Source organism: Ranitomeya variabilis, chromosome 4, assembly GCF_051348905.1.
Source record: "Ranitomeya variabilis isolate aRanVar5 chromosome 4, aRanVar5.hap1, whole genome shotgun sequence".
Taxonomy (NCBI): Eukaryota; Metazoa; Chordata; class Amphibia; order Anura; family Dendrobatidae; genus Ranitomeya; species Ranitomeya variabilis.
In genome coordinates this window covers 202,107,602-202,135,252 of record NC_135235.1, presented here as the reverse complement: position 1 = coordinate 202,135,252, position 27,651 = coordinate 202,107,602, and the positions used below count along the sequence as shown (strand labels likewise).

The following is a 27,651-nucleotide window of genomic DNA, read 5'->3' as shown; positions in this document are numbered from 1 at the left end:
TGTATGTATATAAAAGCCTTTCTGTGCTGACGAGGTCACGGGTATTTTTTATCATTATTAAAAAGGAGAATTAAGGAATTTTGAATGAAATGTTTTGTTTCCTTATATAAACAGAAATTACCCTGGAAGGTGGAAACCTACAACTACCAAACCTAACTGTGGGGGGCATAGTTGGTCAACAAGGTGGAAAAATTGCAGTTGGCGGTGCTGGTGGGGCACAAGCTTTTGGAATAAATGGAAATCAGCAAATTAATGGTAGACTTGATATATCAAGCAATATTAATGGGGAAGGAGGAAAACGTAAGTGAGATGTTGAGGTGGTGGGCATTTATATGTTAGAAATTTTAACGATTAGAATGAAGCCTAGATAATTTGTGCCATAGTGAAGGGAAAATAAACAATTGGGATATATTTTATACTAGCAGATAACTGCTTAATTTCATTGTTTAAATAGATAATATTGCCAGAAAGGAAACAAAATATATCAGTCCAACCGAAATATGGGAGGCGTAATTGGTCACCAAACTGAAAAAATTAAGTTTGGGGAAAACTGTGGAAAAAAACATGATGCTTCATATGTAGGGTCTTTGACTTTGACACGGGCTTGCAAGCTGAGATGGCATCTTTCCCAGCAGATGGTGGTTGAATTATTCAGCCATCATCTGCCTCTAGCAGGCGTATACAGAGCGTCATTGTTAACATGATAAATGCAGCTGTCAATCTCTTATCACGCATCGTGCTTGCTATGACTGATCTCCTACGAAAATTAGGCAGTAGCTGGTGTTCTTAGGAGACTGTGATTTTAGCTATACATAGCACCAGTGATGCATTGCTATATACAGCACAAGCGATCAGATAATTGCTGGTTTAAGTTTCCCAAAGAGAGTAAAAAATACAGTTAAAAGTAAAAAAATGTTTTTATAAATGAAAAAAATAAAAATATATACAATTTTTTTTTTAATGGTGGAGAGACAAAGCCTTTTGAAATTCATGGAAACCATGGAATTAGTGGTGGACTTGAAAACTAAATTGAGCTCAATATGGAAGGCGGGAAACTCTATGTGAAACATATAATGACACACGGCCTTGCTAAGAAAAAGTCATTGCTTCTTGAGATGAGTCTCTGATGAAGCCTCCTTAGTCTTGGAAAAAAAAGTGCAATATAAATAGTCACTATTGTTAAATTAATTGTTGAGGTGATAGGTATAAATATTTTAAAAATTGATTCAATGAGTTGAAATTAGTTTTGCGGTGGTAAAGAAAAATTAATTTATAGAGGAATTATTTTATAATACCAGTTACATGATTGTTCCTTCATTTAAACGGAAATAATTGACTTGAAAGGAGGGAAAATCCAACTTCCCGATCTACATCTGGGTGGCGCATTTGGTCAACAAGGTGGAAAAATTGAATTTGGCGGTGCTAGTGAGGCACATTCTTTTGTAATTAATAGAAAACATGAAATTAATGGTGGATTTAGCATTAATGGGATTAATCAGGAAGGAGGAGGCAGTAGGTTACCACATTATGAACATATGTAGATAATCCTGACAGGTGGTGGGAAATGTTTAATTTTTTTTTACAATGTCGTATAGTAAGAGAAAATATTTTTTGCCATTCTATTGTTCATTTTGTGGAAATGTGAACATCTGTCCTTTTCAAGTTGGAAGGAATTGATGGGGAAGGCAAAAAATGTACATAGATTATAGTAACTAGCAATGAGTGGGGCTTAGTTGGATAAAATAACTGGTATAGATTGGTGATGGTGCGTAGAAAAAATTAAAGGTAAATTTGAAATATTATCTGAAGTAAATAAAGGGAAGAAGAAAAACAGCATTTCCCAAATGTATACTATGGTATTTATATAATAGCCTCTCTGTGCTGTCGAGGTGAAGGGTATTATTTATTATAATTAAAAAGGAGAATTAAGGAGTTTTCAATTAAATGTTTTTTTTCCTTATATAAACAGAAATTAACCTGGGAGGTGGAAACCTACAACTACCAAACCTAAATGTGGGGGGCATACTTGGTCAACAAGGTGGAAAAATTGGATTTGGTGGTGCTGGTGGGACATATGCTTTTGGAATAAATGGAAATCAACAAATTAATGGTGGACTTGATATATCAAGCAATATTAAAGGGGAAGGAGGAAAACGTAAGTGAGGTTTTGAGGTGGTGGGCATTTATATGCTAGAAATTGTAGCAATTAGAATGAAGCCTAGTTAATTTTTGCCACAGTGAAAGGAAAATAAACAATTGGGATATATTTTATAATAGCAGATAACTGCTTAATTTCATTGTTTGAATAGAAAATATTGCCAGAAAGGAGACAAAATGCAACAGTCCAACCGAAATACGGGAGGCGCAATTGGTCACCAAACTGAAAAAATAGTGTTTCGGAAAACTGTTTAAGCAAACACATGATACTTCATATGTAGGGTTTCTGACTTTGACATGGGCTTGCAAGCTGAGATGGCATCTTTCCCAGCAGATGGTGGTTGAATAATTCAGCCATCATCTGCCTCTAGCAGGCGTATACAGAGCTCCATTCTTAACATGATAAATGCAGCTGTCAATCTCTTATCACGCATCGTGCTTACTATGACTGATCTCCTATGAAAATTAGGCAGTAGCTGGTGTTCTTAGGAGACTGTGATTTTAGCTATACATAGCACCAGTGATGCATTGTTATATACAGCACAAGCGATCAGATAATTGCTGGTTTAAGTTTCCCAAAGAGAGTAAAAAATATAGTTAAAAGTAAAAAATGTTTTTATAAATGAAAAATTAAAAATATATACAAGTTTGTTTTTTAATGGTGGAGAGACAAAGCCTTTTGAAATTCATGGAAACCATGGAATTAGTGGTGGACTTGAAAACTAAATTGAGCTCAATAAGGAAGGCAGGAAACTCTATGTGAAACATATAATGACACACGGCCTTGCTAAGAAAAAGTCATTGCTTCTTGAGATGAATCTCTGATGAAGCCTCCTTAGTGTTCGAAAAAAATGCAATATAAATTGTCACTATTGTTAAATTAATTGTTGAGGTGACAGGTATAAATATTTTAAAAATTGATTCAATGAGTTGAAATTAGTTTTGCGGTGGTAAAGAAAAATCAATTTATACAGGAATTATTTTATAATACCAGTTACATGATTGTTCCTTCATTTAAACGGAAATAATTGACTTGAAAGGAGGGAAAATCCAACTTCCCGATCTACATCTTGGGGGCGCATTTGGTCAACAAGGTGGAAAAATTGAATTTGGCGGTGCTAGTGAGGCACATTCTTTTGTAATTAATGGAAAACATGAAATTAATGGTGGATTTAGCATTAATGGGATTAATCAGGAAGGAGGAGGCAGTAGGTTACCACATTATGAACATATGTAGATAATCCTGACAGGTGGTGGGAAATGTTTAATTTTTTTTTACAATGTCGTATACTAAGAGAAAATATTTTTTGCCATTCTATTGTTCATTTTGTGGAAATGTGAACATCTGTCCTTTTCAAATTGGAAGGAATTGATGAGGAAGGCAATAAATGTACATAGATTATAGTAACTAGCAATGAGTGGGGCTTAGTTGGATAAAATAACTGGTATAGATTGGTGATGGTGGGTAGAAAAAATTAAAGGTATATTTGGAATATTATCTGAAGTAAATAAAGGGAAGAAGAAAAACAGCATTTCCCAAATGTATACTATGGTATTTATATAATAGCCTCTCTGTGCTGTCGAGGTGAAGGGTATTATTTATTATAATTAAAAAGGAGAATTAAGGAGTTTTCAATTAAATGTTTTTTTTCCTTATATAAACAGAAATTAACCTGGGAGGTGGAAACCTACAACTTCCAAACCTAAATGTGGGGGGCATACTTGGTCAACAAGGTGGAAAAATTACATTTGGTGGTGCTGGTGGGGCACAAGCTTTTAGAATAAATGGAAATCAACAAATTAATGGTGGACTTGATATATCAAGCAATATTAATGGGGCAGGAGGAAAACGTAAGTGAGGTGTTGAGGTGGTGGGCATTTATATGTTAGAAATTGTAACGATTAGAATGAAGCCTAGTTAATTTTTGCCACAGTGAAAGGAAAATAAACAATTGGGATATATTTTATAATAGCAGATAACTGCTTAATTTCATTGTTTGAATAGAAAATATTGCCAGAAAGGAGACAAAATGCAACAGTCCAACCGAAATACGGGAGGCGCAATTGGTCACCAAACTGAAAAAATAGTGTTTCGGAAAACTGTTTAAGCAAACACATGATACTTCATATGTAGGGTCTCTGACTTTGACATGGGCTTGTAAGCTGAGTTTTCATCATTGCTGCCAAATGATGGTTGAATTATTCAGCCATCATCTACCTCTAACAGCCGTGTAAAGAAAAGAGCTCCATTGTTAACATAATAAATGCAGCTGTCAATCTCTTATCACGCGTTGTGCTTGCTGTGATGGATCTCCTGAGAAAGTTAGTCTGTAGCTTGCTTGCATAGGAGACAGTGATTTTTGAACTAGTGATATATTGCTGTACACAGCACATGCAATCAAATAATTTCAGGATTAAGTTTCCAAAAGGGTGTAAAAAATTCTTTAAGATGTGAAAAAAAAAGTTTTTATACATGAGAATAAACAAAATATGTAAGCAACTAATCACCCCCTTTTGCTATATTAAAAATAAAGCAATTGAAAGAAAAGTTTTAGTTTAGAACTATTGGGCAAATATGTTCCTTGGTCCTCAAAGGGTTAAACAGAAACAATTGATTTGACAGAAGGCAAAATACAACTCCTCAAACTAAATCTAGGAGGGTGTCCTTCCTTGGTCATCAAAAGGGAAAGAGTAAGTTTGGTAAGTGTGGAGAGACAAAGACTTTTGAAATTCATGGCAGCCATTGAATTAATGGTGGACTTGAAATATCAATTGCACGCAATAAGGAAGGAGGGGAAACTATGTGAGGCATGTAATGACAAACAGCCTTGCTAAGAAAAAGTCAATGCCAATTGAGATGAAGCTCTGCTGAAGCCCCCTTAGTCTTGGCAAAAATACAATATAAATAATTATTATTGTTAAATTAATTGATGAGGTGATAGGTGTAAATATTTTAAAAATTAACTCAATTAATTGAAATTTGTTTTTGCAGTGGTAAAGAAAAAGTACTTTATAGATTAACTAGTTTATAATACAAGTTACATGATTTGTTCCTTCATTTAACCAGAGATAATTGACTTGAAAGGAGGGAAAATCCAAGTTCCCGATCTACATCTGGGGGGCGCATTTGGTCAGCAAGGTGGAAAAATTTAATTTGGCGGTGCTAGGGACGCACTTTTTTTGGAATTAATGGAAAACATGAAATTAATGGTGGATTTAGCATAAATGGGATTAATCAGGAAGGAGGAGGCAGTAAGTTGTCACATTATAAACATACAGTTTAGTCCATATATATTTGGACAGAGACAACATTTTTCTAATTTTGGTTATAGACATTACCACAATGAAGTTTAAACAAAACAATTCAGATGCAGTTGAAGTTTAGACTTTCAGCTTTCATTTGAGGGTATCCACATTAAAATTGGATAAAGGGTTTAGGAGTTTCAGCTCCTTAACATGTGCCACCCTGTTTTTAAAGGGACTCAAAGTAATTGGACAATTGACTCCAAGGCTGTTTCATGGACAGGTGTGGGCAATCCCTTCATTATGTCATTCTCAATTAAGCAGATAAAAGGCCTGGAGTTGATTTGAGGTGTGGTACTTGCATTTGGAAGGTTTTGCTGTGAAGTAAACATGCTGTCAAAGGAGCTCTCCATGCAGGTGAAACAAGCCATCCTTAAGCTGCGAAAACAGAAAAAACCCATCCGAGAAATTGCTACAATATTAGGAGTGGCAAAATCTACAGTTTGGTACATCCTGAGAAAGAAAGAAAGCACTAGTGAACTCATCAATGCAAAAAGACCTGGGCGCCCACGGAAGACAACAGTGGTGGATGGTCGCAGAATAATCTCCATGGTGGAGACAAACCCCTTCACAACAGCCAACCAAATGAACAACACTCTCCAGGAGGTCAGCCAACCAAGTGAACAACACTCTCCAGGAGGTCAGCCAACCAAGTGAACAACACTCTCCAGGAGGTCGGCGAATCAATATCCAAATCTACCATCAAGAGAAGACTGCATGAAAGTAGATACAGAGGGTTCACTGCACGGTGCAAGCCACTCATAAGCATCAAGAATAAAAAGGCTAGACAGGACTTTGCTAAAAAACAGCTAAAAAGCCAGCACAGTTCTGGAAAAACATTCTTTGGACAGATGAAACCAAGATCAACCTCTACTAGAATGATGGAAAGAGAAAAGTATGGCAAAGGCGTGGTACAGCTCATGATCCAAAGCCTACCACATCATCTGTAAAAAACGGCAGAGGCAGTGTGATGGCTTGGGCATGCATGGCTGCCAGTGGCACGGGGTTACTAGTGTTTATTGATGATGTGACACAGGACAGAAGCAGCCGCATGAATTCTGAGGTATTCAGAGCCATACTGTGTGCTCAGATCCAACCAAATGCAGCCAACCTGATTGGTCGTCCTTTCATACTACAGATGGACAATGACCCAAAACATAAAGCCAAAGCAACCCAGGAGTTTATTAAAGCAAGGAAGTGGAATATTCTTGAATGGCCAAGTCAGTCACCTGATCACAACCCAATTGAGCATGCATTTCACTTGTTAAAGACTAAACTTCAGACAGAAAGGCCCACAAACAAACAGCAACTGAAAACCACCGCAGTGAAGGCCTGGCAGAGCATCAAAAAGGAGGAAACACAGCGTCTGGTGATGTCCATGAGTTCAAGACTTCAGGCAGTCATTGGCAACAAAGGGTTTTCAACCAAGTACTAAAAATGAACATTTTATTTAAAATTCTTGAATCTGTCCAATTACTTTTGGAAAACAGGGTGGCAGATGTTAAGGAGCTGAAACTCCTAAACCCTTCATCCAATTTTAATGTGGATACCCTCAAATGAAAGCCGAAAGTCTGAACTTCAACTGCATCTGAATTGTTTTGTTTAAAATTCATTGTGGTAATGTCTATCACTAAAAGTAGAAACATTTTGTCTCTGTCCAAATATACATGGACTTTACTGTATGTAGATAAACCTGAAAGGTGGTGGGAAATGTTTAATTTTATTTTACAATGTCGTATAGTAAGAGAAAATATTTTTTGCCATTCTATTGTTCATTTTGTGGAAATGTGAACATCTGTCCTTTTCAAATTGGAAGGAATTGATGGGGAAGGCAAAAAATGTACATAGATTATAGTAACTAGCAATGAGTGGGGCTTAGTTGGATAAAATAACTGGTAAATATTGGTGATGGTGGATAGAAAAAAATTTAAGGTAAAATTTGGAATATTATCTCAAGTAAATAAAGGGAAGAAGAAAAACTTAGCATTTCCCAAATGTATACTATGGTATTTATATAATAGCCTTTCTGTGCTGTTGAGGTGAAGGGTATTATTTATTATAATTAAAAAGGACAATTAAGGAGTTTTCAATGAAATGTTTTATTTCCTTATATAAACAGAAATTAACCTGGGAGGTGGAAACCTACAACTACCAAACCTAAATGTGGGGGGCATACTTGGTCAACAAGGTGGAAAAATTACATTTGGTGGTGCTGGTGGGGCACAAGCTTTTGGAATAAATGGAAATCAACAAATTAATGGTGGACTTGATATATCAAGCAATGTTAATGGGAAAGGAGGAAAACGTAAGTGAGGTGTTGAGGTGGTGGGCATTTATATGCTAGAAATTGTACCAATTAGAATGAAGACTAGTTAATTTTTGCCACAGTGAAAGGAAAATAAACAATTGGGATATATTTTATAATAGCAGATAACTGCTTAATTTCATTGTTTGAATAGAAAATATTGCCAGAAAAGAGACAAAATACAACTGTCCAACTGAAATACGGGAGGCGTAATTGGTCACCAAACTGAAAAAAATTGCGTTTCGGAAAACTGTTTAAGCAAACACATGATACTTCATATGTAGGGTCTCTGAATTTCACACGGGCTTGTAAGCTGACCTCTCATCATTGCTGCCAAATGATGGTTGAATTATTCAGCCATCATCTACAGTATAGCCCAAAAATTTGGACAGGACACACCTTCTCATTTACAGATTTTTCTGTATTTTCATGACTATGAAAATTGTAAATTCACTCTGAAGGCATCAAAACAATGAATTAACACATGTGGAATTATATACTTAACAAAAAAGTGTGAAACAACTGAAAATGTCTTATATTCTAGGTTCTTCAAAGTAGCCACCTTTTGCTTTGATCACTGCTTTGCACACTCTTGGCATTCTCTTGATGAGCTTCAAGAGGTAGTCACCGGAAATGGTTTTCACTTCACAGGTGTGCCCTGTCAGGTTTAATAAGTGGGATTTCTTGCCTTATAAATGGTGTTGGGACCATCAGTTGTGTTGAGCAGAAGTCTGGTGGATACACAGCTGATAATCCTACTGAATAGACTGTCAGAATTTGTATTATGGCAAGAAAAATGGAGCTAAGTAAAGAAAAATTAGTTGCCATCATTGCTTTAAGAAACAAAGGTCAGTCAGTCCGAAAAATTGGGAAAACTTTGAAAGTGTCCCCAAGTGCAGTTGCAAAAACCACCAAGCGCCACAAAGAAACTGGCTCACATGAGGACCACCCCAGGAAAGGGTCAAACCTCACCTCTGCTTCTGAGGATAAGTTTATCCGAGTCACCAGCCTCAGAAATCGCAGTTTAACAGCAGCTCAGATTAGAGACCAGGTCAATGCCACACAGAGTTCTAGCAGCAGACACATCTCTACAACAACTGTTAAGGTGAGACTTTGTGCAGCAGGCCTTCATAGTAAAATAGTGAACTGGACCACAGAGTGAAGGCAAAAGGGCCAACAAGTGCTAAGCATCTCTGGGAACTCCTTCAAGATTGTTGGAAGAACATTCCCTGTGACTACCTCTTGGAGCTCATCAAGAGAATACCAAGAATGTGCAAAGCAGTCAACAAAGCAAAAGGTGGCTACTCTGAAGAACCTAAAATATAAGACATAATTTCAGTTTTTTCACACTTTTTTGTTAAGCATATAATTCCACATGTGATAATTCATAGTTTTGATGCTTTCAGTGTGAATTTACAATTTTCATAGTAATGAAAATACAGAAAAATCTTTAAATGAGAAGGTGTGTCCAAACTTTTGGTCTGTACTGTATATAATAGCCTTTCTGTGCTGTCGAGGTGACGGGTATTTTTTATTATTATTAAAAAGGAGAATGAAGGAATCTTGAATTAAAAGTTTTGTTTCCTTATATAAACAGAAATTAACCTGGAAGGTGGAAACCTACAACTACCAAACCTAAATGTGGGGGGCATACTTGGTCAGCAAGGTGGAAAAATTGAATTTGGCGGTGCTGGGGTGGCACATGCATTTGGAATAAATGGAAATCATGAAATTAATGGTGGACTTGATATATCAAGTGGAATTAATGGGGAAGGAGGAAAACGTAAATGAGATGTTGAGGTGGTGGGCATTTATATGTTAAAAATTGTAACAATTAGAATGAAGCCTAGATAATTTTAGTCACAGTGAAGGGAAAGTAAACAATTGGGATATATTTTATACTAGCAGATAACTGCTTAATTTCTTTTTTTAAATAGATAATATTGCCAGAAAGGAGACAAATTATATCAGTCCAACCGAAATATGGAAGGCGTAATTGGTCACCAAACTGAAAAAATTAAGTTTGGAAAAACTGCGGAACCAAAAATATGATGCTTCCTATATAGGGTTTCTGACTTTGATGTGGGCTTGCAAGCTGAGCTCATATCATTCCTGGCAAATGATGGTTGAATTATTCAGCCATCATCTGCCTCTAACAGCCGTGTACAGAGCTCCATTGTTAACACGTTAAATGCAGCTGTCAATCTCTTATCACATGTTGTGCTTGCTATGATGGATCTCCAGATAAAGCTAGCCAGTAGCTGGCTTTCATAGGAGACTGTGATTTTAGCTATACATAGCACCAGTGATGCATTGCTATATACAGCACATGCGATCAGATAGTGCAGGATTAAGCTTCCAAAAGGGAGAAAAAATACGAAAAAACAGTTTTTACACATGAGAAAAATTTACAATAAAAATTCAAATCACCTTACTTTTGCTATATTAAAAATAAAGCAATTAAAAATACACATATGTAGCACTGCCACTTTCATAAAAGTTTGAGCTATCAAAATATAATGTGAACAAAAGGAAAAAAGGAAAGGCCAGCTCACCTAATGAAACACCGGTGCACGGAAGTCTGTCCTGGTCAGATGTATATGCAAAGCAAGGAAATACAAAGTTGCTTCCAGCTCCTGGGATAAAATTCAAAACTTCTTTATTCGAAAATATTAAAATTCCATAAGAATTTCCGGGACATAGAATGATGGGCAGATGAAAAAGCGATGCGTTTCGATCAACAAAGTGATCTTTATCAAGTCTTGATAAAGATCACTTTGTTGATCGAAACGCGTCGCTCTTTCATCTGCCCATCATTCTATGTCCCGGAAATTCTTATGGAATTTTAATATTATCGAATAAAGAAGTTTTGAACTTTATCCCAGGAGCTGGAAGCAACTTTGTATTTCCTTGCTATCAAAATATAAAATAAATTCTTCCAATCGATAAAAAAACAAGTTATAGGCACTTCCACCAGACAATGAGGATCCCTTAGTAGTGAGATAATTTCGAAGAGAAAACAACAGTGTTTAACTCCAACAATATGTGTTCATTCATTAAAAAAGTGGCTAAGACACAATACGTTTCGGCTATCTGTCCTTCATCATGAGTATCACTTGTACCCACGTACTGTTACAGCTAAACACTGCTGTTCTCTGCTGCAAATTATCTCAATCCTTGGAAATCCTTCTTGATTACTGGAAGTGCCTACAACTTGTTTTTTTATGCATTAAATTAAAAACTAAAATTCAATGATTAAAAATAAATTATATACATTTTGCCAGGTGTTAGGAACAATGTTTTATAACGGAGAAAGTACTTAATAGCGGTTAAATGATTTGCTTCTTCATTTAACCATTTAAGGACCATAAGTTTATTCACTGAAATTAGTTTTAGTTGAGAACTATGCGGCAAATATGTTCCTTGGTCCTCAAAGGGCTAAACTGAAATTATTGATTGAAAAGGAGGCAAAATAAAACTCCCCAACCTAAATCTAGCGGTGTGTACTTGGTTATCAAAAGAAAAGATTAAGTTTGGTAAGGGTGGAGAGAAAAGACTTTTAAAATTCATGGAAATTGTGAAATTAATTGGGGGACTTGAAATATCAGTTGAGCTCAATAAGGAAAGCGGGAAACTCTGTGAGACATGTAATGACTAACAGCCTTGCTAAGAAAAAGTCAGTGTCCCTTGAGATGAATCTCTGCTAAAGCCTCCTTGGTCTTGGCAAAACATACAGTATAAATAATTACTATTATTAAATTAATTGTTGAGGTGATAGGTATAAATATTGTAAAAATTGACTCAATTAATTGAAATTTGTTTTCGTAGTGGTAAAGAAAAATTACTTTATAGAGGAATTATTTCATAATACAAGTTACATGATTTGTTCCTTCATTTAAACAGAAATAATTGACTTGAAAGGAGGGAAAATCCAACTTCCCGATCTTCATCTGGGGGGCGCCTTTGGTCAACAAGGTGGAAAAATTGAATTTGGCGGTGCTAGTGAGGCACATTCTTTTGGAATTAATGGAAAACATGAAATTAATGGTGGATTTAGCATAAGTGGGATTAATCAGGAAAGAGGAGGCAGTAAATTATCACATTATAAACATATGTAGATAATCCTGACAGGTGGTGGGATATTTTTCATTTTGTTTTACAATGACGTACAGTAAGAGAAAACATTTTTTGCCATTCTATTGTTCATTTTGTGGAAATGTGAACATCTGTCCTTCTCAAAATGGAAGGAATTGATGGGAAAGGCAATAAATGCATATAGATTATTGTAACTAGCAATGAGTGGGGCTTAGTTGGTAAAATAACTCATAAAAATTGGTGATGGTGGGTAGAAAAAAAGTGTGAAATTAAAGGTAAAATTAGAATATTATCTGAAGTAAATAAAGGGGAGAAGAAAAACTTAGCATTGCCCCAATGTATACCATGTTAAGTATATAATATCCTTTCTGTGATGTTGAGGTGATGAGTGTTATTTATCATTATTAAAAAGGAGAGCTAAGTAATTTTGAATGAAATGTTTTGTTTCCTTATATAAACAGAAATTAACCTGGGAGGTGGAAACCTACAACTACCAAACCTAAATGTGGGGGGCATACTTGGTCAGCAAGGTGGAAAAATTACATTTGGTGGTGCTGGTGGGGCACAAGCTTTTGGAATAAATGGAAATCAACAAATTAATGGTGGACTTGATATATCAAGCAATATTAATGGGGAAGGAGGAAAACGTAAGTGAGGTGTTGAGGTGGTGGGCATTTATTTGTTAGAAATTGTAGTGCAATTGAAGCCTAGTTAATTTGTGCCATAGTGAAGAGAAAATAGACAATTGGGATATATTTTGTAATAGCAGATAAGTACTTAATTTCATTGTTAAATTAGATAATATTGCCAGAAAGGAGACAACATACAGCAGTCCAACCTAAATATGGGAGGCGTAATTGGTCACCAAACTGAAAAAATTGCATTTGAGAAAACTGCAGAAGAAAAAATCATGATACTTCATATGTAGGGTCTCTGACTTTGACATGGGCTTGTAAGCTGAGCCTGCATCTTTCCCGCCAGATGATGGTTGAATTATTCAGCCATCATCTGCTTCTAACAGCCGTGTATAGAGCTCCATTTATAACATGGTAAATGCAGCTGTAAATCCAACTTCTAGATCTACATCTTGGGGGCGTATTTGGTCAACAAGGTGGAAAAATGTAATTTGGTGATGCTCAGGAGGCACATTCTTTTGAAATTAATGGATAACATGAAATTAATGGTGGATTTAGCATAAATGGGATTAATCAGGAAGGAGGAGGCAGTAAGTTATCACATTAAGAACATATGTAGATAAATCTGACAGGTGGTGGGATATTTTTTCATGTTTTTCTACAGCGTCATATAGTTAGAGAAAACAATTTTTGCCACTCTATTGTTCATTTTGTGGAAATGTGAGCTTCTGTCCTTCTCAAAATGGAAGGAATTAATGGGAAAGGCAAAAATGTACATAGATTAGATTACTGGGGCTCAGTTGGTAAAATAACTGGTAAAGATTGGTGATGGTGAGTAGAAAAAAACATGAAATTATTCAAAGTAAATAAAGGGGAGAAGAAAAATTTAGCATTGCCCCAATGTATACTATGGTAAGTATATAATAGCCTTTCTGTGGTGTCGAGGTGACGGGTATTATTTATTATAATTAAAAAGGAGAATTAACCCCTTCCCGACATCGGACGTACTATACCGTCCGATGTCGTGTCCCCTGCTTTGATGTGTGCTCCGGCGGTGAGCGCACATCAAAGTCGTGACATGTCAGCTGTTTTTTACAGCTGACATGTGCGCGCAATAGCGGCGGGTGAAATCGCGATCACCCGCCGCTATTAACTAGTTAAATGCCGCTGTCAAACGCAGACAGCGGCATTTAACTACCGCATCCGGCCAGGCGGCCGGAAATGAGCGCATCGCCGACCCCCGTCACATGATCGAGGGTCAGCGATGCTTGTATATTGTAGCCATAGAGGTCCTTGAGACCTCTATGGTTACTGATCGCCGGTGGCTGTGAGCGCCACCCTGTGGTCGGCGCTCACAGCACACCTGCATTTTAGCTACATAACAGTGATCTGATGATCGCTGTTATGTAGCAGAGCCGATCGGGCTGTGCCTGCTTCTACCCTCCCATGGAGGCTATAGAAGCATGGTAAAAGTTAAAAAAAAAAGTAAAAAAAAATGTGAAAAAAAAAAAATATATATAAAAGTTTAAATCACCCCCCTTTCGCCCCAATCAAAATAAATCAATAAAAAAATAATCAAACCTACACATATTTGGTATCTCCGCGTTCAGAATCGCCCGATCTATCAATAAAAAAAAAGCATTAACCTGATCGCAAAACGGCGTAATGAGAAAAAAAATCGAAACGCCAGAATTACGTTTTTTTGGTCGCCACGATTTGCATTAAAATGCAATAACGGGCGATCAAAAGAACGCATCTGCACTGAATTGGTATCATTAAAAACGCCGTCTCGGCACGCAAAAAATAAGCCCTCAACTGACCCCAGATCATGAAAAATGGAGACGCTACGAGTATCGGAAAATGGCGCAATTTTTATTTTTTTTTTTTGCAAAGTTTGGAATTTTTTTTCACCACTTAGGTGAAAAATAACCTAGTCATGTTAGGTGTCTATGAACTCGTACTGACCTGGAGAATCATAATGACAGGTCAGTTTTAGCATTTAGTGAACCTAGCAAAAAAAAAAAAACAAGTGTGGGATTGCACTTTTTTTTGCAATTTCACCGCACTTGGAATTTTTTTCCCGTTTTCTAGTACATGCCATGGTAAAACCAATGGTGTCATTCAAAAGTACAACTCGTCCTGCAAAAAATAAGCCCTCACATGGCCAAATTGACGGAAAAATAAAAAAGTTATGGCTCTGGGAAAGAGGGGAGTGAAAAACGAAAACGGAAAAACGAAAAATCCCACGGTCATAGTTTTGAATGAAATGTTTTGTTTCTTTTGATGAACAGAAATTAACCTGGGAGGTGGCAACCTACAACTACCAAACCTAACTGTGGGGGGCATAATTGGTCACCAAGGTGGCGATTCTGGGGAGGCACATGGTTTTGGAATAAATGGAAATCAACAAATTAATGGTGGACTTGATATATCAAGTAATATTAATGGGGAAGGAGGAAAACGTAAGTGAGATGTTGAGGTGGTGGGCATTTATATGCTAGAAATTGTTGTGATTAGAATGAAGCCCAGTTAATGTTTGACATAGTGAAGGGAAAATAAACAATTGGGATATAATTTATAATAGCAGGTATCTGCTTAAAATAATTGTTTGAATAGATAATACTGGCATAAAAAGATGCAAAATACTACAATAGAACCTAAGTATAGGTGGCGTAATTGGTCATTAAACTGAAAACATTGCATTTGGAAAAACTGGGGATGCAAAAAGTATGGAAATAAATGTCATACATGAAATTAATGTTGGATTTATAATATGAAGTGAGTTTAACCCCTTTGTTCCAAGATCACAAGCCGAGCCCCTATCTTTCTTGGCAGATGATGGCGGAATTATTCAACCATCATCTGCCTCCAACAGCCACTGAAGGAGCTGAGCTCCACCCACTGCTGTTATCATGTTAACTGCTATTGTCAATCTCTGAAATTTGCATTTAACATGTGTTGCCAGAGGGCAGCTTCATTCCACATGCCCATCGGCGGGGATGTGAGTGGCCATGACAGACAGTGTTTAGCTGATGACCTTCGTACTTGTCTTGACAATTCCACTGAGCAAGACTAGCATTGATTTTCACACTGCTATGTATAGTACAAACGGTCAGATAATCGCAGCTTCAAGTCTTCTACTGGCGAGTAAGAAATACAGTTAAAAGTGAAATTTTTTTTTTTAAATTGTGAAAAAAAAAAAAAAAATATAAAAATTCAAATGACCTCCCTTTTGCTCCATTACAAATAAAGCAATTAAAAGAAAATAAAAAATATGCATATTTGCTATCGCTGTATTCATAAAACTCTGATCTATCAAAATATAAAATAAATTGATCCAATACTTAAACGGCATAATGAGAAAAAAATCGGAATGCTAGAGTTACTTTTTTTGTCCACCGCAACACTGCATTAAAATGCAATTAGAGGCAATCAAAACATTGTATCTACGCCAAAATGGCACGAGTAAAAATGTCAGCTAAAAGAAGCCCTCACAAAGCCCCATATCCCGAAATTTTGTATTTGGATACAAAAATGGAAAAATTGAGTTTGGTAATGGTGGGGACTGGGGAGACAAGGACTTTAAAAAATTCATGGAAGACATGAAATAAAGGGTGGTTTGGGGAAATAATTTGAAGAAGATACTGTAATAATGAAGAAAAACGTAAGAAACCTCCTTAAGGGTGTTGATTATTTTTTCATTCATAATAAAATTATATTTATTTTACCATGGTGACAGGAACATATTTTGGGGAGCATTTTACTACAATAGCAGTTAAATGCTTTGTGTCTTCATTTAAATAGAAATAATTGACTTAAAATGCGAAAACCTACAACTGCCAAACCTAAATGTGGGTGGCTTATTTGGCCAAAAAAATGGAAAAATTGAGTTTGGTAATGGTGGGCAGTCTCATACTTTTGAAATTCATGTAAACCAACAAATTAATGGAGGAACTGATATATCAAGTGATCTTAATAAGGAAGTTATTACCATTTATGAAAAAATGGATAACATTAAATACATAAATGGCTAATAGATAACGTTAAAAGGTAGCCATATATTTTTGATGCAAACGACTGGACTCAGCCTACATACAGATTTTTTTTTAAATAGGGGATTAATGCTTTTTTATTAATAGTTGACTTGAAAGGAGGCAAGAAACAACTACTCAACCTAAATATGGGAATTGGGTAGTGTTATTTTGTTACTTTGAATTACAGAGTAGATTTAGAAAATTATTTGAAAAATTTAATGGGGAACGAAAAAGGAAAATTGCTGTACATATACTTTATTTTGTGCTACTTTCTCCATACGATTGTGGTGGTCGGGTATTTTATAATTCACTATAAATTCATATAATGTTCTACTATATGGGAGGGATATCATTTTTATGTGATAGGCACTAGTATTATAGTAGTTAAATGCTTTGTCTCGTCATTGAAACAGAAATAGTTGATTTTAAAGGAGGCAACCTAAATATTGGGGGCGTGTTTGGACACCAAAATGGAAAATTTGAGTTTGGTAATGGTGAAGAGACAAAGACTTTCGAAATTCATGGAAGACATGATTTTAATGGTGGATTTGGGAAATCTTCTGAAGAACATAAGAGTGAAGGACATCGTATAATTCCTTTATATGTATTTTTTATTTAGCAAATATTCATATCAAGTTCTTCATGTAATCGAGGTGGCTGGGTATTTAATAAAATCATTAAATATTATACATATTTATATGTTTAGTAATTTTTGGGGTGGGAAGATATAGGTACTTTTGAAATTCATGGAAGACATGAATTTAATGGTGGATTTGGGAAATCTTCTGAAGAAAATAAGACTGAAGGACAATGTAAGATTCCTTCATATATACTTTATTTAGTAAATTAATATTATTCTCTCTAAACTATCAAGGTGGCGGGAATTTTGTAAGACATTATATAATATAAATAGTAAAACTAATTCTGTTTGGTGGGGATGGTATACGTCTTACCATGAAGGAATTAAATTGTTGTCTTTTTTTTAAACTGAAATAGTTGATTTGAAAGGAGGCAACCTAAATGTTGGGGGCGTATTTGGACAACATGGTGGAAAATTTGAATTTGGTAATGGTGGAGAGACAAGGACTTTTGAAATTCATGGAAGACATGAATTTAATGGTGGATTTGGGAAGTCTTCAGAAGAAAATAACAGTGAAGGAAAACTTAAGATGCTTTATTTGGTGTATACGTATTAGTTTCTCCAAGCTATTGAGGTGGACGGGTATTTTATAATTAATTCAATATTATACCTGTTTGTATTTGTCTAGACTTTTTTGGGGGGGAGAGGGGAGAGAGCTGTGCATATATGGCAACATTTTTATTTAGAGAGGTTAGAGGCAAGTATCCGACAGTCTCAAGAGAGAAGCTGGTCTGAAAGGTGTAATATCCTGTGACTATCCCTTAAATGTCTGTGATGGGAATAACCCTTTAAATAAACCGTGACACTTCAACATTTCATGCTTCTAAAGAGTCATTTGTGGGCTGTGCATATTCATGGTACCCATACATATGACTTTTCCTCATGAGTCATTATGTTTTAATTGAATGTGTTCCGTTTTTACCTGAAACAGCACCACTCTTGTACATGGGTTGGGTCTGGTACTGCAGTTTTGTCTTATATAAGTGACTAGTGGTCAGTTGCAATACCAGACACAGTCTATAGAGCTAACACTATGTTTAATATAAGGTATTTAAATAAAATATTAAAGGTAAGTTTAGAAAGTTTACATTAGTTTAATTTTATCACAACTGGTATGAATTTTAGAAAATATTTTTTTCTATGCTGTGAATAATTATTGCAAAATTAACCATTAGTATGTTATGTAATGTTCAGGTAATTTTCTTTATAATAACTAAAGGCTGCAAAAATCAAACACAATAGGAAACATTGGGATTAAATTATTGACTAAATTTGAGAAAAAAATATATTGATGACATCAGTATGAGATTTCTTGGGGTTTTAGGTGAGAATGAGATTGGTGGGATGTTCCCCATCCCAATTCAATGGATATTTGTTCCGGCAATGGCTATGTGTAAGCTATGTAAAGAGTTAAAGACAGAAGCCTCGTGCATTCCGTAGTGGCTACTGCAAAGTACTGGAATGTCTCTCCTATCCACCTGAATGCCAAATAAACTGCTTTACCCAGCAGCTGCTACTACACAATGTATGAAGCTGAAGATGTCCTCTTCATAAACTGTTTAATCCGCCCTCTGCCAGAGCAGATACCAGCTGATTGATAGTGGATCCAGATGTTGTATCCATAGCAATCTGATTCTGTATTAGACAACCTTAAATAATAATGTCCTACAAATAAATCAAAATCAAGACAAGATAGGCATTACCTGGACCAAATTTATCACAATGGTGCAATCAGTGTGATAAATCTGGTGCCTATTGCTAGAGATGTTTGACACTTTCCTACAACATCTCTCGGTTGACTTACGTCACACCAATATTTTTTTATTGCAAAATGATGATGCAATTTTTAATAGATCTGGTGCCTTTGCAATCCTCCTCTAAATCACAATCCCATTTTTAGACTTTCAAAAACAGTCCAGTGAGGTGCAAAAAGCATCTCAAACCCATAAAACATCTGGCATATGGCATAAACACTAGTTTGTTTTTGCATTTTTTTAACCAGATTTAAAACTATTGATCACAAAAATCCCCACTGTAATTTTTTTTAAATCAATGATGAATATGGTCAAAAGTACATTATAAATTTATGGATGAGACTACGAAAGCAAATGAATGGAATCAGGAAAATGATAGAGCGAATGATAGACGTATTTTTTGTGGTTCGCCAATGGTTTGCTATGACAGGCAGGGGTCTGTTGAAGACCCACATGCTTGTCATTACAGAGCTCCCTTTAAGCTTGCCTATGGCCAGGCTTCAAGGAGCCTGTGATTTTTACTATACGCAGCAATGTTTTGGCACAAGTGATCAGACAATTGGAACTTCAAAACCAATATGGGAACTAATAAATGCAGTGAACAGTAAACCAAAAATATATATGAAAAAATATGAAAAAAACCCCAAAAACCATAAAAGTTTATATCACCACTCCATATTTTCCCCTTTAAAAATAAAGGTAATAAAAAATACCCATATGTGGTATCACCAAGTTTGGAAAAGTCCAGTCTATTAAATTATAAAAATAATTAACCCGCTCTGTAAACACCGTAAACTAAAAAAAGTCAACAAAGCCAAAATTAATTTTTTTGGTCGCTGCAATAACACAAAAAAGCTACCTATCCAAAAATGGTATCAATAAAATCATCTTCTCGCCCTGCAAAAAATAAGCCGTCACACAGTTCCATCGACAAGAAAAAAGAAAACGTTACGGGTCTCAGGAAAAAACAACTCCCAAAATTTAGTTTTTCAAACTTCTGGTTTTTTTTCACCGCTAAAATAATAAAAAACTAGACATGTCTGGTATCATCGTAATAGTCCTGTTGAACAGAGTAATATTCCGAGTTCATATTTTAACCCCTTTACCCCCAAGGGTGGTTTGCACGTTAATGACCGGGCCAATTTTCACAATTCTGACCACTGTCCCTTTATGAGGTTATAACTCTGGAACGGATCCTGATGATACTGACATTGTTTGCTCATGACATATTGTACTTCATGATAGTGGTAAAATTTCTTTGATATTACCTGCGTTTATTTGTGGAAAAAATGGAAATTTGGCGAAAATTTTGAAAACTTTGCAATTTTCCAACTTTGAACTTTTATGCAAATAAATCACAGAGATATGTCACAAAAAATACGTAATATGTAACATTTCCCACATGTCTACTTTACATCAGCACAATTTTGGCACCAAATTTTTTTTTTGTTAAGGAGTTATAAGGGTTAAAAGTTGACTAGCAATTTCTCATTTTTACAACACCATTTTTTTTAGGGACCACATCTCATTTGAAGTCATTTTGAGGGGTCTATATGATAGAAAATGACCAAGTGTGACACCATTCTAAAAACTGCACCCCTCAAGGTTCTCAAAACCACATTCAAGAAGTTTATTAACCCTTCAGGTGTTTCACAGGAATTTTTGGAATGTTTAAATAAAAATGAACATTTAACTTTTTTTTCACAAAAAATTTACTTCAGCTCCAATTTGTTTTATTTTACCAAGGGTAACAGGAGAAAATGGACCCCAAAACTTGTTGTACAATTTGCCCTGAGTACGTTGATACCCCATATTTGGGGGTAAACCACTGTTTGGGCACATGGCAGAGCTCGGAAGAGAAGGAGCGCCATTTTTCACAAAAATGATATTTCGCCCCCAATTTTTTATTTTCCCAAGGGTAAGAAAAGAAATTGGACCCCAAAATTTGTTGTCCAATTTGTCCTGAGTACACTGATACCCCATATGTCGGGGTATTAATGCAAAATTGACAGGAGTTGAGATGGGACGCCATGTTGCGTTTGGAGAGCCACTGATGTGCCTAAACATTGAAACCCCCCACAAGTGAAACCATTTTGGAAAGTAGACCCCCTAAGCAACTCATCTAGATGTGTTGTGAGAGCTTTGAACCCCCAAGTGTTTCACTACAGTTTATAACGCAGAGCCGTGAAAATAAAAAATCCTTTTTTTTTCACAAAAATTATTTTTTAGCCCCCAGTTTTGTATTTTTTCAAGGGTAACAGTTGAAATTAGACACCAAAAGTTGTTGTCCAATTTGTCCTGAGTACGCTGATACCCCATATGTGAGGGGGAACCACCGTTTGAGCGCATGGCAGAGCTCAGAAGGGAAAGAGCGTCATTTGGAATGCAGACTTAGATGGATTGGTCTGCAGGCGTCACATTGCGTTTGCAGAGCCCCTAATGTACCTAAACAGTAGAAACCCCCCACAAGTGACCCCATATTGGAAGCTAGACCCCCCAAGGAACTTATCTAGATGTGTTGCGAGAACTTTGAACCCCCAAGTGTTTCACTACAGTTTATAACGCAGAGCCGTGAAAATAAAAAATCCTTTTTTTTCCACAAAAATTATTTTTTAGCCCCCAGTTTTGTATTTTCTCAAGGGTAACAGGAGAAATTGGACCCCAAAAGTTGTTGTCCAATGTGTCCTGAGTACGTTGATACCCCATATGTTGGGGTAAACCCCTGTTTGGGCGCACGGGAGAGCTCGGAATGGAAGGAACACTGTTTTACTTTTTCAATGCAGAATTGGCTGGAATTGAGATCGAACGCCATGTCGCGTTTGGAGAGCCCCTGATGTGCCTAAACAGTGGAAACCCCCCAATTATAACTGAAACCCTAATCCAAACACATCCCCAACCCTAATCCCAATGGTAACCCTAACCACACCCCTAACCCTGACACACCCCTAACCCTAATCCCAACCCTATTCCCAACTGTAAATGTAATCCAAACCACAACCCTAACTTTAGCCCCAACCCTAACCCTAACTTTAGCCCCAACCCTAACTGTAGCCTTAGCCCTAGCCCCAACCCTAACCCTAGCCCTAACCCTAACCTTAGCCCTAACCCTAACCCTTGCCCTAACCCTAGCCCTAACCCTAGCCCTAACCCTAGCCCTAACCCCAACCCTAGCCCTAACCCTAACCCTATCCCTAACCCTAGCCCTAACCCTAATGGGAAAATAGAAATAAATACATTTTTTTATTTTTTTTATTTTTTGCTAACTAAGGGGGTGATCAAGGGAGGTTTGATTTACTTTTATAGCAGGTTTTTTAGCGGATTTTTATGATTGGTGGCCGTCACACGCTGAAAGACGCTTTTTATTGCAAAAAATATTTTTTGCGTTACCACATTTTGAGAGCTATAATTTTTCCATATTTTGGTCCACAGAGTCATGTGAGATCTTGTTTTTTGCGGGACGAGTTGATGTTTTTATTGGTAACATTTTCGGGCATGTGACATTTTTTAATCGCTTTTTATTCCGATTTTTGTGAGGCAGAATGACCAAAAACCAGCTATTCATGAATTTCTTTTGGGGGAGGCGTTTATACCGTTCCGCATTGGGTAAAATGTATAAAGCAGTTTTATTCTTCGGGTCAGTACGATTACAGCGATAGCTCATTTATATCATTTTCTTATGTTTTGGCGCTTTTATATGATAAAAACTATTTTATAGAAAAAATAATTATTTTTGCATCGCTTTATTCTGAGGACTATAACTTTTTTATTTTTTATTTAATGATGCTGTATGGTGGCTCGTTTTTTGCGGGACAAGATGATGTTTTCAGCGGTGCCATGGTTATTTATATCCCTCTTTTTGATCGCGTGTTATTCCACTTTTTGTTTGGCGGTATGATAATAAAGCGTTTTTTGCCTTGTTTTTTTTTTTGCGGTGTTCACTGAAGGTGTTAACTAGTGGGACAGTTTTATAGGTCGGGTCGTTATGGACGTGTCGATACTAAATATGTGTACTTTTATTGTTTTGTTATTTAGATAAAGAAATGTATTTATAGGAGCAATATATTTTTGGGGGGGGAACATTTTTTTTTTTATTTTTTTTTAATTTTTTTTACACATGTGAATATTTTTTTTTACACTATAACATTGCCCCGGGGGGGGGGGGGGGAATCATGTTATAGTGCAAGATCGCTGTTCTGACACTTTGCTGTGCTTTGTGTCAGATCGGCGATCTGACGTGCACAGATCCAGGCTTCCCGGCGCCTGCTCTGAGCAGGGGCAGTGAAGCCACCTCCCTGCAGGACCCGGATGCCGCGGCCATCTTGGATCTGGGCCTGCTGCAGGGAGGAGGAGGTAAGAGACCCTCGGAGCAACGCGATCACATCGCGTTGCTCCGAGGGTCTCAGGGAAGCCTGCAGGGAGCCCCCTCCCTGCGCGATGCTTCCCTATACCGCCGGAACACTGCGATCATGTTTGATCGCAGTGTGCCGGGGGTTAATGTGCCGGGGGCGGTCCTTGACCACTCCTGGCACATAGTGCCGGGTGTCAGCTGCAATAGTCAGCTGACACCCGGCCGCGATCGGCCGCGCTCCCCCCGTGAGCGCGGCCGATCGCATATGATGTACTATCCCATCGGTGGTCATACGGGCCCACCCCACCTCGATGGGATAGTACGTCTAATGTCAGAAAGGGGTTAAAAATACAATTAGTCCTGCATAAAAACACATGTCTATGTGGGCAGAAAAAAAATTATGGCTCTATGAAAAATGAGAATAAAAAATGAAAAGCAAAAAATTGAAAATGGCCTTGTTATGAAGGGATTAAAAATGTGATCTACAGTACAATAAATAGGTGGCTTTCCAGCTGTTATGGAATTGCAATTATTAGCATTCCCTGATTGCCTGTGGCTTGCTTGGAATTGCTTGTTTAAATAGCTGTAGAGACACTTGTTGGAAATCACTACTTTAGAGGCTTAGAAAAGTTGTGAACAGAGGACTCAATAGGGTATCAAAATTTCTTAATTTTCATCCATGTTTACTGGAACTGTGGCTACTCGTCATCCGGGACATTACAGAGTGTGATTGATATAACCTGCATCCTTCCACTTCAGAAAAGTCACTGTGCTGAAATCTTATAAACCAAAGTGAAGTTTTTTTTAGCTAACCCTTAGCTGGTTCCCGGTAGATTTCATGGGATGACGCATGAGATCACGTCTCTGCCAGAGGGATGACGCATGAGATCACGTCTCTGCCAGACAAGGAGGCAAAGTGCGGGTATGTGGAAAAGATCCAGCTTCAGTAGGTAAAATGACAACATCTTTACTGGAGCCATTAAAAAACAAGGCTGCGACAAAAAAACTGAGTCTAAGAACACATTGAGTGGTTGAAATGCATTCAGTTTCTCTTCTTGGTACCTTCCTCACTCCGATCATATCTGCTATTTTTGTCACCGCAAATGCCATTTTTTTAATGGCCCCAATAAAGATGTTGCTGAAGCTGGATCTTTTCCACCATACATGCTGATGTTTTATACTTGGCAATGGCACCATCTTTGGGGGTGGTTTTATACTAGAGTGTGTACGATGGAGGAAAGCAGCAGTTTGAAGTGATGCCAATAAATGAGTACTGGTATAATACCTCTTGTGACTTTTTCATTGTCACAATGTACACAATATCAGGGTTGAATACAACTACTTAGTAGTGGTTTTGGTTACTATGTCTTATTTTTGGATTCACTAATTTATTGTTACATTCATATAGATATCAAGTTTGGAGGTAAATTTGGCCATGGACATGGAAGCATAGAGCAAGATGGAAAAATTGATATTAACATAAATGGAGGAAACAATGGATCATCTGAAGAAAAAAGCTCCGAAGAAAACAAGGGTAATTATAGTACTTTTATTTCCATATTTTATATTTAGATTCACTATTTTAACATAATTTTTTTTATAGGAATCAAGTTTGAAGTAAATTCATATGTGTGAATTAAGGATGGGCAAATTGATTCTAAACTAATTAAATTTGTTTAGAAATTCAAAACATTTGCAAATCCTAGCAAATTCGAATTCTGGATATTTCAATTTGTGTGCACTCAGAAAAATGGATGCCAGATGGCTACCTTTTGCTGGATTCATACAGACTGTGAAGGGATTTAAAAACAATAACATATTACTACTTAATTGTGGTTTTGGTTTCTACGTCTTATATTAGGATTTGTTAATCTATTGTTGCATTTGTATAGGAATCAAGTTTGGAGGTAAATTTGGCCATGGACATGGAAGTGTAAGGGAACATGGAAAGATTGATATTAACATAAAGGGAGGAAACAATGGATCATCTGAAGAAAAAAGTTCTGAAGAAAACAAGGGTAATTATATTATTTTTGTTTCTATATTTTTTATTTACATTCACAATTTTTATTTTATAGGAATCAAGTTTGGAGGTAAATTCAGATGTGTGATTTAAGGATGAGCAAATTGTTTCTAAATTAATTACATTTGTTTAGAAATTCCAAAAGTGTTCAAATTCTTGTAAATCAGAATTCTGGGTATTTGAATTTGTGTAAATCCAGAAAAATGGCTGCCAGATGGCTACCATTTGCTGGATTCATACAGACTGTGAAAGGATTTAAAAACAATAACAAATTAATAATTAGTTGTGACTTTGGTTTCTATGTCTTATATTTGGATTGGTTAATCTATGGTTACATTCGTATAGGAATCAAGTTTGGAAGTAAATTTGGCCATGGACATGGAAGCATAGGGGCACATGGAAAGATTGATATTAACATAAAGGGAGGAAACAAGGGATCATCTGAAGAAAAAAGCTCTGAAGAAAACAAGGGTAATTATATTATTTTTGCTTCTATATTTTATATTTAGATTCACTGTTTAAATATACATTTTTTATAGCAATCAAGTTTGGGGGTAAAATTCAAATGTGTGAATTAAGGATAAGAAAATTGATTCTAAACTAATTAAATTTGTTTAGAAATTCCCAAAATTTACAAATTGTTGAAAATCCGAATTCTGGGTATTTCAATTTGTGTGAACTCAGAAAAATGGCTGCCAGATGGCTACTATTTGCTGGATTCATACAGACTGTGAATGGATTTAAAAGCAATAACATATTACTAAGTAGTTTTGTCATTGGTTTCTTTGTCTTATATATGGATTTATTATTTATTGTTACATTCATATAGGAATCAAGTTTGGAGGTAAATTTGGCCATGGACATGGGAGCATAGGGGCACATGGAAAGATTGATGTTAACATTAAGGGAGGAAACAAGGGATCATCTGAAGAAAACAGTTCTGAAGAAAAGAATGGTAATAATATGTGTCCATTGAGGATGACCAATTTGATTGTAGACTAATGAAAATATTTTAGAAATTCCCAAAATGATCAAATTCTCGCAAATCCAATTTTTGGGGAATTCTATTTGTGTACACTTGACAAAACAGTGGTAAGCTAGGATTTGAAAACAAAAATATATCATACTCAAGTCACCTTACACCTGTACCTGTCTCCGTAGTTCCACACTGGTCCTCTGCTGGTTTTCTTAGACACCCACTCTGGCTCTGGTCTCCTCTTCACTCTTTCATGATGCACCGCTATGCTTCCATGCACATTTTGACGTCATTATGTCATAACGTGCATTTCCCCATGAGATCAAGAAGAGTGAAGGGAAGACTGAATGCGAAGTTGGAGACAGAGCCTTATAAAGCCAACAGAGAACTAGCTGGGAGTTATGGTGGCAAGGACAGGTGAGGAATGAAGGGAGCATATTTCTTTGTATTTTTAACCTTCTTCCTGACTCATTGGTTTATTACGCTTTGTGGTTAGGAAGCCTCAGAAGATGAGTAGACAAATACTGAAGAGGCCCTTGTGCAAGAACAATTTATGGGTCATTTGAAGTCCAATAGCTCATTATAATGCATAATTCAACCTGCTTTGGAGGAAGCAGTGGCCCATCTTGCCTCTTGGGCCACTGTTCAGCTGCACAGGTTGCACCAATGATTTGTGTCCACCCCTGCCTCGGAACATAATAAGCAACCTTTTTAACACTAACTGGGCACATTGAAATAAATCCAAAGCCAAATTCTAGCAAATCTGCCAAATTCTGTTTCACTCATCTCTAGTGTGCATGCATGTACATGTGTAGGCACTAGTGAAGGACACTACCAGCCTTTGTATGTCCTCACCAGAAAAGAAACCATGCTGAGCTGTAATGCTAGGCAGCAGCAAAGTCTATAAAGGTGGTTTTAGACAACAATGGACACATGTGGTAGGGTGAAGCAACGTCCTTTTCCATACCTATAACAATACCAAGTGACTTTCACAGAGATAAAATATGAGGGATCCATAACCCCAGACATTGTATGAGAAATATTACTATAACTAGGTAAAAAATAACTTTTACTTCTTCATGGTGAATATATTTAAGTTAATCAATAAATTGTTTTTTAATTTTTATATTCTGACTTCATTACTGTTGAATTTATGTAGGACATTTCAAATTTGTAGGTAAATTTAGCCATGAACATGGAGGACACGGAAAGGGAAGAAGCTCAGAATCATCAGAAGAAAACAACTCTGAGGAGCACGAAGGTATTGTGTCATTATATTATTTGCTATCTGAATATTGTTATGATCTCCTAAGATGAAGAAAGAAGGCATAGTAAGCTGCCACCCAACTTGCATTGAGGTGGCGTGGGACATCATTTAATC

The 27,651-nt window shown here is 36.5% G+C and overlaps 1 protein-coding gene across 1 annotated transcript in view; it reads left to right on the top strand.

Moving 5' to 3' along the window:
• The window catches only part of LOC143770229 (uncharacterized), a 263,961-nt gene that overhangs the window by 99,018 nt on the left and 137,292 nt on the right, over positions 1-27,651 (top strand). The window contains exons 30-39 of the mRNA XM_077259650.1: positions 115-300; positions 1,970-2,155; positions 3,823-4,008; positions 7,580-7,765; positions 12,322-12,507; positions 24,680-24,805; positions 25,164-25,289; positions 25,640-25,765; positions 26,124-26,249; positions 27,448-27,531. Of these exons, the coding sequence (XP_077115765.1) occupies positions 115-300; positions 1,970-2,155; positions 3,823-4,008; positions 7,580-7,765; positions 12,322-12,507; positions 24,680-24,805; positions 25,164-25,289; positions 25,640-25,765; positions 26,124-26,249; positions 27,448-27,531 (1,518 nt within the window). The remainder of the gene's footprint in view (positions 1-114; positions 301-1,969; positions 2,156-3,822; positions 4,009-7,579; positions 7,766-12,321; positions 12,508-24,679; positions 24,806-25,163; positions 25,290-25,639; positions 25,766-26,123; positions 26,250-27,447; positions 27,532-27,651) is intronic.